The sequence below is a fragment of the Ciona robusta genome, chromosome 4 (genome assembly GCF_009617815.1).
Source record: "Ciona robusta chromosome 4, ASM961781v2".
Lineage (NCBI taxonomy): Eukaryota > Metazoa > Chordata > Ascidiacea > Phlebobranchia > Cionidae > Ciona > Ciona robusta.
In genome coordinates, this window is record NC_143238.1 from 3739420 (window position 1) to 3755407 (window position 15988).

The window sequence follows — 15988 nt, forward strand, 5'->3', positions numbered from 1 at the left end:
TGTAGAAACGTTGTATTGTGTATTGGATTAACGTGGTTGTAACGTGGTTGTATTCGGTTACGTTGGTCAAAACTTTATAGTGTTTGAGCGTTATCCTTACCGTTCTAATCGTTTTATTATAGTAGTTTTTATATGTTATTAAACCGTTAAGAAATCCTACATCAGTCTGGTCAGTCGCGGTAGGCCGTTAGAGCAGCGTCCCGGACCACACTTTACGTAACACGTGTGTAATCCTTCCGCCAGTATTAACAGATTTCATTTGTTCGAATTTTAAAATTTTGTATTTTAGAGTCGGTACCGCTGGGGTCTAGTTAGTACAGTGTCCAAATTTCAGGTTAGTGGCACCAGTAGAAGGTAATATCTGTATTCTGGGATCAACCATTCACCTTGGTCTATGTTGCTCAGCAGCGACACATCAGCCGGTTCACCGAAGCTTGCTTAAGTAAATCACTGCGTTGAACTTTTCAATTCGCGTCAAAATGGTCAAATTAATTCGCGTCAAAATGGTCAAATTATGCTAAGAGTTTCTACAAATATGCAGCATATTATGTATTGGTGTGCACAGTATATAGGAGACAATAGTGTAGTGACTTCTTGTAAAATACTCATTTAGTTATTCACCAAGGTGATCCTGGAATACAGATATTATAGCGGCCATTTTCGATACCTTCACCTTGGTGAATAACCGAGGTGATCCTAGAATCACCTTGGTGAATAACCAGTATCACCTTGGTGTTTGTTTGAGCCGACTAAACTGTTGAGGTTACTAGAGGAACACTAAATAATTCTCTATGGCGTTATACAATACTTTGTAACGCGGGTATGAGTGGCGTGGGATCTATACTCTCAAAATTCGTGTTACTTTACAATCATGTGACTTGTTTATTTACTTGACTCGCATACGGATTTAACTGTAAAACAGATAGGCAACGGACCGACGTCTTATCTGTGACTGTAAATAAAGTTTTTGCCCATAGGTTTTAAATTCGTGTAAATGTGATGTAATCTGTCTATCTCCCTTCCCTAGCCGCTGAGAAAATATTGAACTTGTAAAAAAATATTTGGAAAAGAAATAATATTTATACCGTGAAAACAGCAGACACAAAATTGCGTAGAAAAAAAATGGGTTTATACACTGTTACAAATGTGAAGAGATCATTCCAAATAAAACCGTCGGATTTATTGTTTGTCTGTGTTAGGGCTACATTCTTCGGTTTCGTTATGCGCCTGGCTGGGGCTATAGATGACCGTCAGCTGCAGCACAGCGTTTACGAAGATTATTACGTCGTGGCAGGGCCCACGTTTGCCCAGCCTTGGTTTAGCGCGTATGAATGTGAACGTACCTACTTTATCTTCGCGTGGCCGGAAAATACATATATGTACACAATCGTAGCAACGACGACCTTTGAACCCATTACTTATGGGTTGACGGCAGGCGCGCTAACCAACTGTGCTACGGGGCCGGACGAAGCAGCCGTATAAGAAGCAACTGCAATCATATATGTCTTGTTCGAACTGCAATCATAAACGGAAGTGGAAAGTTATGCAGTCGTAACGTGTGTGAATTCGTTATTATTCCATATTGTGCGTTGTTCAAAGTAGGGTAACAGTTATAACGTTTGATTCTATAAGGTTGCGCTTGCAGGTCGAGGTATTGGTGCTGGGCTGTTGTCTGTTGTAAGAACTTCCAAGCCAGAATTCCCACAAAACTATGTAACCATAAAAACGGTGCGCAGGCTAACATAAACTCTCTCTCTATATATATATACCGCTTTATTTCTGTTTTTGTTTTAAACTGAATGACGTAAATGTTCCGTTTTAAATGTGTACATACATAGCGCTAAATATTCCAATGTTTTATACAAGTTAGTAAATATATATATAATAGTGTGGGAGAAGATGGGACACCCTTTCATTCCATATTCTCGTCCAATTTGGTTGTAAACAATAAACATTTAAAGAATTATTAAACTGTATGCTCTCGGCTCCCATAGGCCGTTGTTAATTGTTTAAAACGCCATCAGGATACTTGGATATTACGTACTAAAAACGTCCCATCTTCCCCAACCTACTATTAATGTTTTTAACATTAAACGAATTACTTTCATTATTTTTTTAAGGGCAGAAAATGCGTATATTTACCGGTGCATTTGTTTAAAGAGATTAAAGGATAACTTGTGGATTTCATTATTACGCCCAAGCTCGGTTTTAAAAGAGAAACGAACGGAGCCGAGTCTTCGTCCCAATTCGGACGCTTTAATTTCAACTTCATGTCTGCAAGTAGAACTTGCCAAGGTTTTCTGTCCAGATTAAAGTTATCGTAACGATATCCAAAGAGCTGTTCGTAGTGGTAACTGCCAGCGGTCGTCCAGGTGCCATTTCTACCGGTCACGTGGTTTGGGTTCATTGTGACGTTACAAAATGGCGAGAGGGGCATATTAAACTTGAAATAAATGCTTTTTCTCAGTTTTTCAAGATGTTCTTTGGTAGAATTAAACTGTTTGGCCTATAGAAGTAAAAGTAAATGTACATACATGGACTTATGATTCATGTTGGTTGAATACTGTTAAAAAATGATAGTAGGGTATATAGGAGAACAGTAGCACATAATAACCATATATCTTGATCGTGTTTAAAACAATTAGCAACGGTATAAAGTCGGGAGCATAAGGGTTTATAATTCTTTGAACGCTATTTGTGTACTACTAAATGGGACGAGAAAATAAAATAAAAAGGGTGTCCCACTTTCCCCACTCTACTATATGACATTACCATTTTGTAGCCATTAAACATTCTAATTTAAGTTTATATAAATATAAAAACACAGATTAAAAAACATATATGTTACCAGAATTTCGTATCCATGAATCATTCTTTCTTGTGTCCAATCTTGAATTCCTAGCCTTTCCCGTAAAAGTCGATACAGGGCATAAATTCGTTCGACTTGACTGTGGTGTAGTAGAAAGGCAGGGTCCCAGCCTGCGTATGTTGCGATGGGCATTCCATAATCGCATATAGGTCTTGTGTTGTTGGGAAGAATAACTTCATTGTTCGAATCGTTGCAAAAACAACGATGTATCTTTTTTAAATACAGATAGACTGACATTATTAACTAAATAAAGTAAACACTAAAGAAATTACGATTAACTAAAGTATATACAAGATAGAAATTACGATTAGGAACATTCAAAGAATTATAAAACCGTATCCTTACGACTCCCACAGACCGTTGATAATTTTTCTTACCCAACCCTACTATCGGGATTTGGGATAAACAATGATAAATCATCGTTCATTTACCTGGTTATGAGGATTCTGTTCAAATTGGTCGTCGAAAAACTGGTAATTGTTTGCCAGCAAAGACCGGATTGTACCCCTCAGCATGTAGTTGGAAGCCAATAAGCCTGATATTGACATACTTCTCTGAGCGTGTCTATGAAAATATTCAGTAAATGCTGATCATTAATACAAGAAACCTTAACAGAAAAGAGGATCACTTGCTTTCTAGTAAGATATATCTTGGCGAGGAACACCGGGTGTGATCTGGTTTATCGGGCGAGAGTTGGCGGTTTACCAAGCAAGGTATTTATAGTGACTTACACAGGATATGGGATCCCGTTAATTGGTTTGTGCCCTGGCATAACAGAAGGATTGAACGGGTTGGGGTAGGTTTGGTTGATATAAGGATCATGGATGGTTATGTTGCGGAAATAAAACGGAATATCATCCCAATCACTTTCCGTCCAATCCCAATATGGAATTCCCAACGTCTTGTTCCGGAGGTATTTACTTAACCCTGAAAAAAAAAACAGAGCAAATATATAACAAAGGCTATATAGAATATTACGGTACGACGAATTTAGACGCGGTGTAGTCTTACCCATTTCTAACTGAACCATAATTAATCGGTGCCATGCACAAAATCTCAAGTCACTGTGCCAACTACAATGGCCATCCTTGTGTCCAATAAACTTTTTGTTCCAGGGACAGCGGTATGGCCAGCCGTGCCAAGATACTATGTTCTGTAAAGCATATGACCAATTGATTTATACTAAATTAAGTTAGTTTGACTTCAGTAATTACTGTATATCCATTCGTGGAGTTGTCTTGCTTAAATTGAGCCATTGCTTGCAAAATATCGAACGTTTCTTCTTCTGTCAAGCTCCTTATATTTTTTCGAATGAAAAATGCTAAACACAAAATTTAGTTGGGTTGGCTAAGATGGGAATCGTCTGCATCTATGTTCTTTGGTCTGCATTAGTTTGGACACTGACTCACGTTTAGTTATGTTGCTGCATGTTCTTGATTGACTTCCAGCGCCTACGCATCTTCCTGTCGCATCTGTTGCATGTTTTGTACGACATCGTCTGCTTCGTGTTTCAAGTCCTCCCCATTCTGTGCTCAAACATGGCGTCCACGACTCCCATGGTGTCCATGAAACTGAAAACGGTTTGTTAATACAGTAATCTACAATGTATAGCACACATTACAGATTTTCTAACCTCTAATACAGCTCCGTCTATCTGTTCCAAGTGCGAATCCTCTACGACAGACGCAACGACAACAGTGGTCAGAGTAACCAACCTGGTCATGCTCACAATTTACCCAACAATATGTCCGGTCTAAACAAAGACTTTGTTTATTTGATACTGAATATTAAGACAAAGAGAGTATAACCAAAGTTAAGACAAACATACTAGCTTAATCTCGAGACGAGGTTGCGAGAGTTTTTTGCACAATGTGCGAAAAAATGTGCTCGATGAAAATGTGCACATTTAAATGTGCGACCTGCACATTGTGCTCGCATCGTTTAAAAATGTGCACATTTAAATGTGCGACCTGCACATTGTGCTCACATCGTTTAAAAATGTGCACATTTAAATGTGCGACCTGCACATTGTGCTCGCATCGTTTAAAAATGTGCACATTTAAATGTGCGACCTGCACATTGTGCTCGCATCGTTTGAAAATGTGCACATTTAAATGTGCTAGCTGCACATTGTGCTTGGAAATGTGCACATTTAAATGTGCGACCTGCACATTGTGCTCGCATCGTTTAAAAATGTGCACATTTAAATGTGCGACCTGTACATTGTGCTCGCATCGTTTAAAAATGTGCACATTTAAATGTGCGACCTGCACATTGTGCTCGCATCGTTTGAAAATGTGCGACCTGCACATTGTGCTTAAAAATGTGCACATTTAAATGTGCGACCTGCACATTATGCTCGCATCGTTTGAAAATGTGCGACCTGCACATTGTGCTTGAAAATGTGCACATTTAAATGTGCGACCTGCACATTGTGCTCAAATCTCTAAAAAATGTGCACATTTAAATGTGCGACCTGTACATTGTGCTCAAATCTCTAAAAATGTGCACATTTAAATGTGCAACCTCCACGTTGTGCTAATCTGTGGTCGCAGAAACAATAAAATCAGTACAAATGACTGTATGTATTTTATTAAAAGAAAGAATCATATAAAATGCTACTTAATACTAATTGATTACTAATAAAATGCACATGATTACAATTTACAAATAAAACAAAATGCACATAAATACTATTTACAAACAAAATGCACAAGTCCATTGCTCTTTACGCATTTGTAAGCGTTTTTTTGGTATTCCCAAACATCGAATGTGGTACCACTTACCACAATTGTCACAAGCAACCTACACAAAGTTTTTTTTTTTAAGTTTTTTTTAATGTCAAAACTGGAACTATACTAACCCATTGTTTGTAATTGGCAACACCACCACATGCTCTGCATATTTCAGCAATGTTCTCTGCAATTTACAAAGATTAAAAACTTTAGCAGTTCCATAGTAGCAAACAGTAGTACCTGAAGTCGACAGAATTTTCCTCGCAAAATAGTACCTCATCATTTTAACATCCGTTTTGGAAACTCCAAACAAAACTTGGTCTTTAAAAGTCTCAATGAGACATTCTGCAATCTGTATTACAATATTAGGCATATAACCAATAAATGCCATTAACTACAAATTACCTTTAAAACTATAACTCCACAACTGTGGCTATCTGTTTGTTTTGGATGTTGCAGTTTTCCAACTGTCCATTCCCATTTGCCCAAGTCCGCATCAGCAGCATTCTGTCTCATGCTTAAATATGTTCTGAAACATTACTGGATTAAATCTACACAAATTTTTAACTGACAATTAACAAAGTTTTAATTACCTTACTCGTTCAATTAATGTATGTGAAGGCTCACTTCCAAAAGGATCAATTAAAAATATTTTCTTGCGTTGCAGATGCAGGCACTAAAAATACAAACCACTATAATTTAAAGCATTACAACTATAGGTAAAATTAAACCCTGTCATTAAAAGCGATGGAGTCATGCACCACTGATTTATTCAGACTTGACCGCTAAAAAATAAGTATAACACAATATAATGGCAGAATAAACATATACCATATAACACTATATTAAAATAACGTGGAAGAACTGTCTATCAACATAAAATTAACAAAAATATTATATTACTTACGAACAAATTCCAGTGACTTTCATTTTTGTTAAAAGCACCCATTATAAAATTGTACTTTGAGAAGGTGATCTGCGCATAGTTAAAAACTTTTAAGTTAACACAAGATCCTAAATTAGAGTAAAGATAAATATTGAAAAATGTGTCAAAGAATACCTTATTCATGCAATGCCGACTTAAAATTTTTTCTTTTCCATCGACGATGCAATTTGTAACGAAACTGTCCAAGACTAGCACAGATTCATGACACGATGTTGAGGCTAATAGCCTCAAAACATATTCAACAGCCTAAGAAAGAAAATTAATGCAATGAATGAAATTATACTGACAATGTGGTGTTACAACTTACCGAAGTATCCAACCAATTGTTAGGAGCAAATGTGCAAAATGACTCATGCCTTAGCACACAAAACTTTTCTACTGGATTTGCTGCAACTACCATGTTGTGCTGTTTTGTTTTCCAGAGCTGTGTAATAAAAATCAAATCACAAGAACAAGGAACTTGTTACATATAAATTACCTTATCTGTTTCTGCATTTTGTGGATCTTCTATGCAATGTATGGGACTCATTATGTGACTCACTGTATTTAGCACTTCATCCACCTCACATTTCTTTCTTTTTGGTTGGTTAGGTACTGTGTCGCCACATCTATTTCTTTGATTGTCTGGGCTGCCTACATCATTTTTATTTCTCACTATACTTGATAAACTGTTATCATCTTCATATTTGCTGTCCTGCTTTGTTAATTGTACTTCTCCCTTCCTTTCATCTATATTCTTTTGGGTTAACTTTTCTGAAACAAAGAAGGTCTGTAAAATAAATGCTTTTACTATTTTAAATGATACATACTTTCCGAACTATGCAATGCTGCTGAGGCAAATCCAAAATCACGCCTTGTTCTTTTCAAGTTTTTATCATTGATGACCCTATTTTGCAGTTCTAAACTCAAACGTGACATGAACATAAAGTTAATGGGATTCATGGATGAGAATGATGGTCTGAAACAAGTTTTTGTTTAATCTTACTGTATATTGAACAACTTTTACAGTTACTAATTACTATGTATATAAATTTTACCTGTCTTTTTTCATGATCGAATTAGCCTGCTCAGCTATGCTGCTGTTAAACCTTAGATCTGAACACATTCTTAAATCTCTGAAAGCTTTTTCCCCTCCTCTTTTTTTAGTTTTGTGGTGAAACTTGTCACATAAACTGTAAAAGTTGAGTGCAGAATTCTCACTGTCAAGCTTGAGTTTAACTGGCTCTAACTTTCCATCCTCCGCTAATTGCAGGTTTTCTTTGGTCCATTGATAAAGCATTCCTCTGAATGGAGAAAACATACCCACTTTTCTGTTCTCTCCGTGATGAGCAACCTACAAGATAAATTTATAAACATATACCCAAATTTTATAGAACATACCCTACTAAGTGCTGGTGCATTACCTGAGAGGCTATGTCAGTTACAACAACATTGGGTTGCTGGGCAAATGACAGAATGCCATCTACATAATCCCTCGCACTTTCCTGTCGTAGGGTGAATTTCATGTACACAGCGATTCCATGCACACAACGAAAGTGAACAATCCCACCTAAAAATTAATATTTTACACCGAGGGAACTTTTCCTCCAGTATCACAGTACTTATTTAACAAGCGGTTCAAAAACTCACCCCCACATCTCTTTAAATGTCGAAACATTTTTGGATAGATTTCTTTAAATAGTATGAGCTCATTTAGTTTGTTAAGATTGTCTTCCACACTTCCACTGCCATCAATCCCAAGACTTTCACAAATACTCTTTAGTTTTCTGGAAGCAGTCTTAAAAACAAAAAAAGCATTAATAATTGCTTCAGGTCAAAGTTTGCTTTCTTACAGGATCTTTAGAATTCAATGCATCTAATATCTCTTCTTGTGACACATTGGCATTGTGTTTAAGGGATTTAACCTTACTGGTAGATAATACATCAAGCTTGTGGTGCTCTGTGTTCACAAGAAGGTTACTATTTCGGGTATCTGTGCCCATCCAAGGTGAATTAGTTGTGTAGTTGAGGGTACATGCCCATGGGTTCTCTTTCATTCCTTTAAAACATTTGTTAAACACAAAAAATACATATAATATATATACAACAACTTTTTTACCATAAAACCCACGCCCAATAATTTCTTTACAATAAGACATCCACTGATTCTGAACATCTAGTGTTTCATGGACATCTTCGGGTACTTGCAAATTTTCCACTTAAACATAAGGGACACTTTAGGTAAACAAACAGAATTTAAAAATTGTAATGACTGTACTTGCAATCTGGCATGTATTTTTCCAGTTGCCATCACCAATAATTATTTTGGGATTTGGTCCACACAAGGTGCATTTGAAGTTATATTCCAAATCCGACAAAGCACAGAAATGATAAAATGCATTTCTTATTATGTTGACTGGAATGGATAGTACTTGTTCACTTGGGTAGATCATTTTGATTGCAGTCTCAACTCCAACATGATTCTAAAGAATTAATAAAAAAACATGCATCAGATAAAACATTTATTAGGATGTTTAATTGCATATGGTCATAACGCTAGCAATGTGATAATTTAAGTTACATACTTGAATGGAACGAAGCAAGTAGCTGCATAAGTTTAATGACAACAATACATTGTTGTTGAAGTTGTGAATTCCTGAAGAATAATCCTGAAATCTTATTGGAAAGGTGCATTCAGTGCAAACTTTAGTTTCAACTGAAATATCTGAAATAATGAATATATGGGTGGTTAAGTTCAACATTTAAATAGTAGCCTATATATACATATCTGGACCAAAAAAGTCCTTACTTCTCCAAAACTTTCCTAATCCGTAAACGGTTGCCTTTTTAACACTTTGTGTGTGTATAGCTGATTGACACCGTGGGCACCATTCTTCATTTGGAATTAATCGGTCGGTAGGTACGGAGTCTTTAAGCAAGTTCGGTGGCAAGTTTTCTGGGGCAGGTATTTTTTTACAGGTTATGAAATAGTCCATCAAATCTCTATCATCTTTTGATAAGAAGAATTTCCTGCAAAAATAATAGGAGTCATTGATTTATCTGAAACATTACATAATTATATATTATATATATACCTTTTCTCATTTTTTAATATTGCCTCATTGGTTTGTGTACAATGCCACTTAGCAACAATTTCATGAGTGCAAGTTTTATTTTCTCCAGAATACGGACACTCACAAGACCAATATCCCACTTCAGAGTCAAATGTTACTCGGACTCTTTTGAATTGACAGTAGTAATCCTTTTTACCAGTATAAACGGAATAATAAAACATCCTTGTGCTACAACCAAAGTTTGAAAAATCAGCTTGAACAACTAGGGGATACTTTTCTATAAGACTATCCTCATACATTCCAATGTACTTGTCATAATTATCCTTCTTAATAAGTTTCATGTCCAAAAGTTTTTGTAAAGACTCAACAGTAAGGTGTCTCACTTCAGCCATTTGTGCTGATCCAACAGATTTTAAATGAATACATTCGATTGCGGGATTGTCCAATTTACCAGACATCATTACTTTGTTGCACACCTCATTACCACAGATTTGGACTTGCAAAACCTTATGGCTCTGGACATGAATTGGTGCTACCAAACCAGATTTTCTTAGTGCCACCATAAATATACCGCGTGAACGGTCAATACAAACGGATGGCAGTGATTTTTCAAACGAATGTAGCAATGATGAATGCAACTTTAGTTGTTCAGCTTTTTGAAAACATTCACCACACACTTTGCAATTGTGGCTCTTGGGAAGAGATATTCTCGCTGCACAAACTTAGTTTTAGTAATTGAACTAAACTAATATTATCCAAATGTAACAAATTTATAAGTAACCTACCAATACCAGATTTCAGTGTTTTGTTAGTTTCCTTGTGCCTTGAATGATGATGCTCTAAAAAAACAATTTAAACAAATAAAGTAAGTTAAATAAAAAGACAAAAATAGCATGTAAAACAAAGGTTCTAGGTGTCGCCTTATTGTAGATGCATAACAGCATAACCTTATTGGGTAATGCCTTGGCAACAGGAAATTTTAAACATTTTTTCTGGTGCACTTGCAATTTAATCATCGCTCGTTAGACAAAAACACTGAAACTTATTTTTTGGCTTTAATACACAACTACATAGGATTTTAATCTCAATTCTACTACGGGCAAATGGAAGTGGTGAATTAAATCTTACAGAGTAACCAGGTGGGTTTTACCAAAGTTAGTAAAGACCAAGTTAGGAAATGGATTGTAAAACAATCAGTCTTGTTTTCCATTGTCCCCGCGTCTGTGACGTCACAGTCGCCGCCATTACGAATCCCAAGACTTTGCATTTTATCCCTAAGATTTATGTTGCAAATGTTTTGGCATAACCTCATATGATAAAATTAGCCCAATTTGCTTTATGATAAAATTAGTCCAATTTGCTGTGTGCCATGCGATTTCTATGTGCGACATAAAATACTGTAAAATACGAACTCTTATACAGATACACAATCATATTTAAAATAAAAACAAATTAAAATAATAAGGGCAACCCACACTATAGGTATGAAAAGCAATCTTACCCTGATGTCGTTTCAAGGTGTATCCGCGAACAAAAGACTTTTCGCATGTTGGACAATGAAAATGACCTTGTTTCGTTAACTTTTCCCCTTTGCAACTGAACAAATGGCACTGGAGTGCATAGCCTTGAAAACATGAATAATGTGTTATTGGTATATATATTTAATTTTACAAATCATGAAACTAGGAATGCCACTATAAAGCAAATTTGACACAAAAGTTTGATACTTTGTACATACATATTAAGCTAAAAAGAAGTGTTTATATAGCCTAAAACTCATTGCAGATAATATAAAAAGCATGGAGACCTATATACTAGTACTACTGTACCTGGCCTGGTCATTATCCATTACCAGCACCATGACAGTGGTTAGCGTACACTTGGGACTATGCGAAGAAGTAGGTACACAATTTTCGCTAGGGGCATTAAATATTAAGTTTAAAATTTTGAAAAAAATACACAAAAAAACACTTTGAATTGATAATACGAAAAAAAACAAATTACTTAAATACTGAAAATACCTTTATAAATACATAAAACACTAGTAAGAACATCTTTCCCACATTAGGTCGGTTATATACGCTCTTTCGTTCTGTTTAATACCGTTTGGTGTGTGGTGTAATGGTTAGCGTGCGGTCATTTACTTTCTTTGTTTCGTTCTTACTGGGTTCGAGTCCCGCACAGTGGAATACGTTTATTATTATTTTTTTCAAGTTTTTTTTTTGTTTGATTAGCATGAGTTTGGGGTTAGGAGTTGGGGGTAGGGGTTAGAGGTTATTGTTTAAATCTTATGTGTGTAAACCATAAAACTAACTGCTCCCCATAGAATAGAGAAACAAATTTGTCATCTCCTCCTAGCGGAAATTGTGTACCTACTTCTCCATGTACTGCCATGTTTAGCGGACCTGCCTCTCTAAGGTGTATGAAACTGTGTGTTAAATTGAATGTCGTTTCCGGCCTCACGGAGATAAAGCAAGATTTATTCATCCATTCGTTTTACCTGTGTCTTCCTTGTATAAGCAAGAAACAGCTTTTTTCATGTGCTTCTGCATCACATGTTCTAACATTTTTTCCCCATCTCTGAAATTGCACAGTTGACAGTGATCCCATTCCAAAACTATTTGTTTTAGCTCATTGGCAGATTTCACAAACATGTTAAATAGCCTTTTGTATATATATATTTGCACTATTAAAACAAGATAATGTTGGATTGTCATGTAGGAAAGGTAAACAATTTAAATAATAGGTGATATAGCAAAGAAATCCTATTAGTTGCTCATACTGCATCTGCTAACCCCTATACCGCCCTAAATAGCCTACTACTTCTAGCAACCTAGCCCTAATCTGTAACGTCCGTAACAATTATTGGTACTAGTGAAGAATCCCAACCCCACCTTATTTGCTAACCACTAACCCCTAACTACTAACCCCTATAACCACCAACCTCTAACACTTTCCACCAGCCTATTCTACTATGTACTGGAGGATTCTCCACTGGTGCACTATTATTTATTACTAACAAATAATATTCTATTTAATTGACACAAACATTTGAATGGGCACATTTTCAAACGTTTCCCGCATTTTCAGACGATACGCGCACAATGTGCAGGTCGCACATTTAAATGTGCACATTTCCAAGCACAATGTGCAGCTAGCACATTTAAATGTGCACATTTTCAAACGATGCGAGCACAATGTGCAGGTCGCACATTTGAATGTGCACATTTTTAAGCGATGCGAGCACAATGTGCAGGTCGCACATTTAAATGTGCACATTTTTAACGAGCACATTTTTTCGCACATTGTGCGAAAAATGTTGACAACTCCTGTTGTTAATCTCTCTGATCAAAGTACCAGTTAAAACTTATGTTTACCTTTAATTCTGTCACAATCAACTCCGTTTATAACTGGTAGAAACGCTTGAGATTTTAACGTTTCCTTCTTAAAAGTTACTGCGTAGGTAGGGTTACCTTTAAAAAACAATTGATTAACTTAACGCCGATGCTTTGTATTTCAACTTTTGCTTACCTCTTGCACGGACCAGGAGAAAACTTTCGCATACCATTAACAGGCCTATGAAAAACGAAAATCTTGAATACATTTTAAACGTCTGCAATCCATGAAAGACTGCGTCTTTGTGCAGGTTTTAACATAAACAGCCTTTAAGCAAATTTTCTCAAGCCTTCCGTCAACCGGTTTTCCCTTCCATGACTCATAACATGCTTCCGTACTTCCTAACTGTCTCTTATTAGAATTCACTGAAGCAGTAGCTCAGTTTTTGTTTACCGTATACACCATAAATAACCAACTCGTTTCAGTTTTAGATGTCAATACGTGGGACTATTGAGGATTCATTCCTTGTTGTTTAAAGTTAGAGCTTCAATTTGGTGTATTTCTTTTGGAGAAGTTTTTACTTTTCGGTTTAACCAATATCTCAGTTCGCTTTAACCAAAATCAATAGGATAGTCCAACTCATTCCTACAATGTCTTAACCGGAACTCATTTTTAAACCAGTTTATTTAACTGAACTAAACCCTGAACATAAGTTTACCAGCATGGCAACAAAACGACTCTTCACAGTACTTCACAGTACTAAAACTAAAGAAACCGTGTGGTACATTAGTACCAACAATCACTACTTAGCGGCTTTGCCAAAAATCACCACTGTTGAACTAGGAAATATTATCGCAATCCCATTTGTATTGACGCGAATACTAAAAGGAAACTCCCATTTACTTCAGCTTCTTCTTTGGTCGCAAATGGTTGGTGTGTCCACATTTCTTCTTGCGACAGTTGGTTGCTCTTGAGTGTAAACGAGCGTAGCACCTTAAACATATAAAATTTAACTCTGGAAGGTAGCAGGTTCAAAGCTCATTGCTGCTACCAAAAATGTGTGTGTTCTCAGACAAGACAAATTGTCCAATTTAACTCATGATTTGCCGACCCAATAGCCACTAATAGGTTTTTCACATTGTCAGCCATAGAGAAAACAAAACCAGCAAGCTGCCTATGCAGTAATTTGTAAGCAACACAAGGTGTAAAAAGGAAACACTTATTATAATGACTGTTGTTGCCCTACCTTACAAAGATAAAAACAATTAGACAATACCTACTATTGTTAAGTTCTCAAAGTAATAAATATAAAAATGACAAAACTTTTTAGGGAAAATTACAAATATTTGCTTATCATTCACTGCGTTGTGGAAACACTACATACTTGCGACAAATCATCTTGTCACAGTTGTATTTCTGAGCAAGAATTCTTAAACTTGGTTCGATGACTCCTCCACGAAGTCGAAGAACCAAATGAAGGGTGGATTCTGTTAATGTAAACAATATAAAGGGATATCTATTAACTGCAGTACACAGGGCTATTTATAACAGAAATCTTGTAGCGTAATTACTAATAAGCCATAAATCTTGAAGATTATATTAATTAGTTTAATAGTGGGCACTGGTCCGGAATCATTATACCTTTTTTTGAAATAGCTAGTCGGAATTTTACTGTGATTACTGATAACGTATGTTATATGTTAATAACTCAAAATTATAACCATTTTAAATCAGAGAGCAAAAGGGCTGTTTGAATCATGAATGATCATACAGCATAAAAATCTCATCATTTTAAAATGGAAATAACTAAAATATCAGGATACTTTATGAATACTAAAACTAAAACTACCTTTTTGAATATTGTAATCGCTAAGTGTTCTTCCATCCTCCAACTGCTTACCAGCAAAAATCAAACGTTGCTGATCAGGTGGAATACCTGCGAAGTAAATAGGACATTCCTGTTATAACACCCGGCTTTGTAACAAATCTTTAACTTTACAATCCGGATTGCCCAGCCTGCTGAATGTGGCAGTTCCTGACGAGATTTCGCGCATGCAAGCTGGTTATTTTTCGTTTGCACTCGTGCTATCATTAAATATCGGTATCCAAAGCATGTACCAAGCGGCGTTAGGAAATCTTACCTAATTTAATACACATTTTTTCATTGTTTAATTATTGACATGTGTGTAACCAAAAGTTTGTAAAAAAAATTGCTTGTGCACGTGCCATACTCCGCAGACTGGCTGTTTGCCATTGGTATACTTGTGAATATGACAATTTCAATTATTGCTGAATTTAAACAAATATTGTTGCGTGATCAAACATTCATTACACAATACTGACTAACAAACAATTAGCAGCGAATCAATCAAATTATTTGTTAAAAGTTTGGTATCTTTACCTTCTTTATCTTGGATCTTTTGCTTTACATTGTCGATCATATCAGAGGCTTCCACCTCCAAGGTAATGGTTTTACCCGTTAGGGTCTTGACAAAGATCTGCATCTTTATCTGAAAACCGAATTCAGATTACATTTGAGTTCAAAACGCAAAAGTTAATTTTATCTTCTAATTACTTTACTTATCGAAGTGTAACGTAGTAATTCAGGCAGACTTACCGTTCAGCATGTGTATATAAAGTGTAAGATATATTCGTATGTTAATTTTACTGACAAACACACTAAAATAACGCAAATACATGTTAAAATACGATCACAATCACATCTAACCTGAAGTGCGATTACCAGTTTCCCGAAAAAGATGGATGCGTGGTGTGCAAATTTTAGTTCACTTATTTTCACATACATTCGGACAGTCGAATTTATATTGGGGAGCGGTAGTTTAGTTTGGGTTTGGTGTTGGGCTATTCTTTGTATTTCGCACTAGAAACACGGCTTTTTATAACTGGTTAAGATTAAATGTATTGCGTTACCTGTTTAATTGTTGAATCTGGAATACCTGTACTTAAACACCGATTTTGTAATGCACCCCCAAAATAATTTAATCGTAGAAAAAGATGTTGGCAACGGACCAAGTTACATGCGAACCAT

At 36.0% G+C, this 15988-nt stretch overlaps 3 protein-coding genes across 5 annotated transcripts; all 3 read right to left on the reverse strand.

The window, feature by feature from the left end:
- Positions 1–1754: 1754 nt before the first annotated feature.
- Positions 1755–13634, reverse strand: LOC149736747 (hemocyanin type 2 unit a-like). Its single transcript, XM_089876452.1, has 10 exons — positions 13135–13634; positions 12981–13076; positions 4503–4622; positions 4279–4440; positions 4084–4190; positions 3881–4022; positions 3601–3796; positions 3301–3433; positions 2849–3079; positions 1755–2506 (listed from the first exon to the last, which is right to left on the reverse strand). The coding sequence occupies exons 1-10, from the start codon at positions 13205–13207 to the stop codon at positions 2108–2110; spliced, it is 1659 nt and encodes a 552-aa protein (XP_089732578.1). The 5' UTR covers positions 13208–13634; the 3' UTR covers positions 1755–2107.
- On the reverse strand, positions 4709–12933 carry LOC149736748 (uncharacterized). Of its 2 annotated transcripts, none has more exons than XM_089876428.1 (21): positions 12104–12933; positions 11105–11227; positions 10389–10442; positions 9625–10315; positions 9339–9559; positions 9115–9254; positions 8808–9012; positions 8649–8747; positions 8383–8588; positions 8180–8327; positions 7954–8099; positions 7588–7883; positions 7360–7508; positions 7029–7303; positions 6858–6974; positions 6512–6796; positions 6198–6280; positions 6010–6133; positions 5845–5956; positions 5733–5788; positions 4709–5674 (listed from the first exon to the last, which is right to left on the reverse strand). In XM_089876428.1, the coding sequence occupies exons 1-21, from the start codon at positions 12318–12320 to the stop codon at positions 5567–5569; spliced, it is 3855 nt and encodes a 1284-aa protein (XP_089732554.1). In that variant the 5' UTR covers positions 12321–12933; the 3' UTR covers positions 4709–5566. The 2 variants fall into 2 exon arrangements, with proteins under 2 accessions (XP_089732554.1, XP_089732555.1); XM_089876429.1 differs by having other exon boundaries at positions 6512–6580; positions 6665–6796; positions 8383–8747.
- Positions 13635–13786: 152 nt separating the features above from the next.
- LOC149736749 (ubiquitin-ribosomal protein eL40 fusion protein) lies at positions 13787–15822 on the reverse strand. Of its 2 annotated transcripts, none has more exons than XM_089876481.1 (5): positions 15668–15822; positions 15341–15449; positions 14789–14875; positions 14324–14426; positions 13787–13932 (listed from the first exon to the last, which is right to left on the reverse strand). In XM_089876481.1, the coding sequence occupies exons 1-5, from the start codon at positions 15743–15745 to the stop codon at positions 13839–13841; spliced, it is 471 nt and encodes a 156-aa protein (XP_089732607.1). In that variant the 5' UTR covers positions 15746–15822; the 3' UTR covers positions 13787–13838. The 2 variants fall into 2 exon arrangements, with proteins under 2 accessions (XP_089732607.1, XP_089732608.1); XM_089876482.1 differs by lacking the exon at positions 15668–15822 and adding an exon at positions 15557–15619.
- Between the last annotated feature and the right edge of the window lie 166 nt (positions 15823–15988).